The sequence below is a fragment of the Lactuca virosa genome, chromosome 2, assembly GCF_052849685.1.
Source record: "Lactuca virosa cultivar CGN04683 chromosome 2, Lactuca_virosa_CGN04683_v6, whole genome shotgun sequence".
NCBI lineage: Eukaryota > Viridiplantae > Streptophyta > Magnoliopsida > Asterales > Asteraceae > Lactuca > Lactuca virosa.
This window is the reverse complement of record NC_136427.1, coordinates 40,944,631-40,948,328: the sequence shown is the minus strand read 5'-3', so window position 1 is coordinate 40,948,328 and position 3,698 is coordinate 40,944,631. Positions and strand designations below refer to the sequence as shown.

Here is a 3,698-nt window from a genome sequence, read left to right as displayed (position 1 = left end):
GCCGAGATCAGTCACAACATCCAAATGTCAAGTAAAATTGGGAACAAGGAGAAAGGTCGTACACGATTCTCGATGAAAGTTGCAGATGAACAAGAACATCAACACTAACTCTTGGGAAACTTTGATAAGTATTGAGGGTAGAATTGTCATTTCAATATTTAGTTGTTATTAATTGTTATAGTAGTTTGGTTCAAGTTAGCAGCTCTTATTGTTAGCTTAGTGCATGTTAGAAAGTTAGTTGGAGTTGAGTAGCTTGTAGATGTAATATGTAAGATGATGCTTAAGAGTAACTAGTCCTCGACGTGTTGCACATGAAGAAAATTATATATATATATATATATATATATATATATATATATATATATATATATATATAGGCTTAGGTTATTATATTCAAAATAATTATTGTGTTATTGTATTCATAAATGTGGGTCAATCATTTTACTTATCTTAAGAAAGTGATTAATACATATTATTGAATTAAAAATAATCGAAAAATAACATCTAATTTAACTAGAAGGGTATTTTAGTCAATTAATATAGATTTAATAAAGGAAATTTGCATATTTTAAGGGATCATAGATTCTATTAATTTTAAAAATCCGATTTTACGAATTATAAGGTTTTTAATTCGGACATTCTGACAGAATATGCTTGAGTATGTTCAAAAATAAAAATATTCTTGAACCATAAAATAATAAAAATATTATTGAACATGTTTCTTGTAGAATAACAAATTCTCGAACCAGCAATTGAAGAATTAAAACAAAAATTATATTAATTCTTATAGAATACATGTAACAATTGCTAAGAATTACATTTATTGTTAAAGAATATAACTAAAAAACTTTCAAATCGGGAAAAAAACATCAAAATCTACCAAATACACTAATTCATTCTAAAAAAATAATGTTGCTAAGAGGCGTCGTTCAAATTTCGTGGTCCGTTCTTCAAGCATCAGTTTCTGTGGAAACAAATCCAATGAATAAATTAGTGAGAAAATATCCATATTCCATTCCAATATAATTGGAATTCGTGATTCCATTCTGATAGAATTGGAATTCATTACCAATAATTATATTAATGTGGGGCATTCTAACAGAATATGTTCATGATTATCATAAAAAACATTCTTTTCTGATAGAATACTATAAACGAAGAAATACCATTCAGCTGCATAATCGATGGATCCATCATCCTTCAAATTGGAAGGAAGCTGTCTAATTCTTTCAAGGTGTAATTAGAAACCGCAAAGCCTATCTTTGGATATGTGTTTGTCAGGGGTAAGATGGTCATTTTTCATTTCAATCGTAGTGACACTCTTCTTGACAAATGAATCGGGAACAATTTGATCACTTTGTAAAGTTGCATCCAAAACTCCCTCGTTTAACTTGCAAATTTGATATTTTGGGGAACGACCTTTCGTAACATAAAACAAATAAAAAATTAATATATACTAAATGACCATTTTACCCTTAAACAAACTAAAGGGAGAAGAACGAACCATAGACAATAGCCTCGACTGTAGCTTCAAGACTAGTATGAACTCTCAATTCAACCCTAGAAATGATCTCAACAGCACAATCAAAAGTAGAAGGACCTTTTCTTTCCAAAACTGATTTCTGAACACCTCTTCGATTTGCTTCATCATCTCCAAGAGTCACACTTTGAATTCCTCCAACAAGCATTTCTAAAGAAGGATTCATGACTAAATTATCTATTGTAATTCCATGAGCAGTTGCAACTAACTGAATCCCACGTTGTGCGATAGTAATTGCAGTTGTTGCTTCAAGTTTTGTCCCAATTTCATCGATTACAATCACTTGAGGCATATGGTTTTCAACTGCTTCGATTAACACGTTATGTTGCATATCAGAATCAGGAACTTGCATCCTTCGAGCATTACCTATACGTGCATGAGGTATATCACCATCTTCACCGATTTCATTTGAGGTGTCTACAATCATTACACGTTTTTTGTATTCATTTGCAAGCATTCGAGCGACATCCCTGTAACAGAAAGAATCAAACAAAAGAAAGGAGAAGAAGAATGTAAGCGTATGAAATAGCATACCTGATAATTGTAGTTTTTCCACCTCCTGGATGTCCGATAAGGAGTAAAGAAGCTCCATCTTTAACTAGATCTTTAAGTAATTTGGCGCTTCCTGATATAGCTCGACCAACACGACAGGTTATCCCGATAATTGCACCTTTGTGGTTTCTAATCGCACTAATTCGGTGCAATGTTCTGCTAATGCCAGCTTGATTATCAATGGCGAAATCGCCTACCACTCCGATTTCTTTTGTTCTTAACATTACACTCCCGATTGTAGTCACGATTCAGATTTCATTCGTTCACAGGAAGGACATTCACAGCAATTTTGACTTTTCGTTTGACCGGTGTTCTTCCCAATTGAGTCCCCAAATGATTCTGATTGAGCTCCTAATTCCGAATTAATTAAGATCTACACCATGTAACGAACACAAATTCATTACTCGAGAAAAAACAATCGATGTACTTACTAGAATTTTGATTTTCATACCTTTAGATCTGGTCTCGAATATCATTGATGGAGCAGGTTGACGACGAAACGTGATCAGAAACACCAGATACCGCAGTCAAAACAACATTCTCAAGGAAATTGACGTCAATTTCACGTCGAGACTGAAACTGAAGCTGAAAAAAATTCTCCTGATCTTGAGAATCCAATCTTTGGGGAGCCATTTCTCTGGATCGAGATTTGTATCGGCAATAGATGGTGGTTTTAAAAAACGATGGACGGAGAAAAACTAGGTAGCTGAAGTCAATGGTTACCATAATTATAGGATATTATTTGTGGAAACTAATTATCAAATTACCTATTTACCCTTATTTATTATTTAATTATTTATTTTTATTTTAAATTTTGATTGGCCCATATTTATACATACAATAATACAATAGTTACTTTAAATACCTGAACCTATCTCTCTCTCTCTCTCTCTCTCTATATATATATATATATATATATATATATATATATATATATATATATATATATATATATATATATATATTGTGTTTAATATAACTAATATGATAAAAGAGATGTTTATTATAAGGTTTGACATTTAAGAATTATATTATAATGAGAATACGTTTCTTTCAAATTATTCTTCATGTAAAATGGTATTAGAGTGATTCTTCTGTGTTAATCATATCGTATTCTTTTGAATCAATTTCAATTTCATTCTTCTCTTATTGATTCTGTTTTTCATTCGATTGAATTGATTCTTATTTTCATTTATTCCTTTTTTTGTTCATTGATTAATCATGACATAATATTCTGATTCTCAAACTAATTCAGTGAACAAAATTCTGTGAATAATCCATATTTTGTTCATCATTCTAATAATCCTGGAACTATTTTAGTTTCTCAAATCTATATTTTGTCAGCAGTGGTACCATTGGATGAAATTCAGGTGGATGAGCATCAGAACTATGTTAAGAGGCCAATTACAGTTTTAGAGAGGAAGACAAAAGGTGATCGGCTTTGTGAAGGTACAGTGGCAACACTAGAAGGGTTCAGAATGAACTTGGGAACCCAAGGAGGAGATGTGCAGTCAATACCCTGAGTTATTTGTAGCTACGGATTTTAAGGACGAAATCTGATTCAAGTAAAGGAGAGTTGTAACACCTATTTTCTGCTATGTTGTTT

The 3,698-nt window shown here is 31.7% G+C and overlaps 1 protein-coding gene across 1 annotated transcript; it reads right to left on the bottom strand.

The window, feature by feature from the left end:
* Positions 1 to 824: 824 nt before the first annotated feature.
* Positions 825 to 2,768, bottom strand: LOC145156316 (protein SEEDLING PLASTID DEVELOPMENT 1-like). The gene is made up of 5 exons (XM_079075739.1): positions 2,544 to 2,768; positions 2,075 to 2,465; positions 1,505 to 2,010; positions 1,167 to 1,419; positions 825 to 964 (listed from the first exon to the last, which is right to left on the bottom strand). Exons 2-4 carry the CDS (start codon positions 2,314 to 2,316, stop codon positions 1,241 to 1,243), a joined length of 927 nt encoding a protein of 308 aa, XP_078931865.1. The 5' UTR covers positions 2,317 to 2,465; positions 2,544 to 2,768; the 3' UTR covers positions 825 to 964; positions 1,167 to 1,240.
* Positions 2,769 to 3,698: the final 930 nt, after the last annotated feature.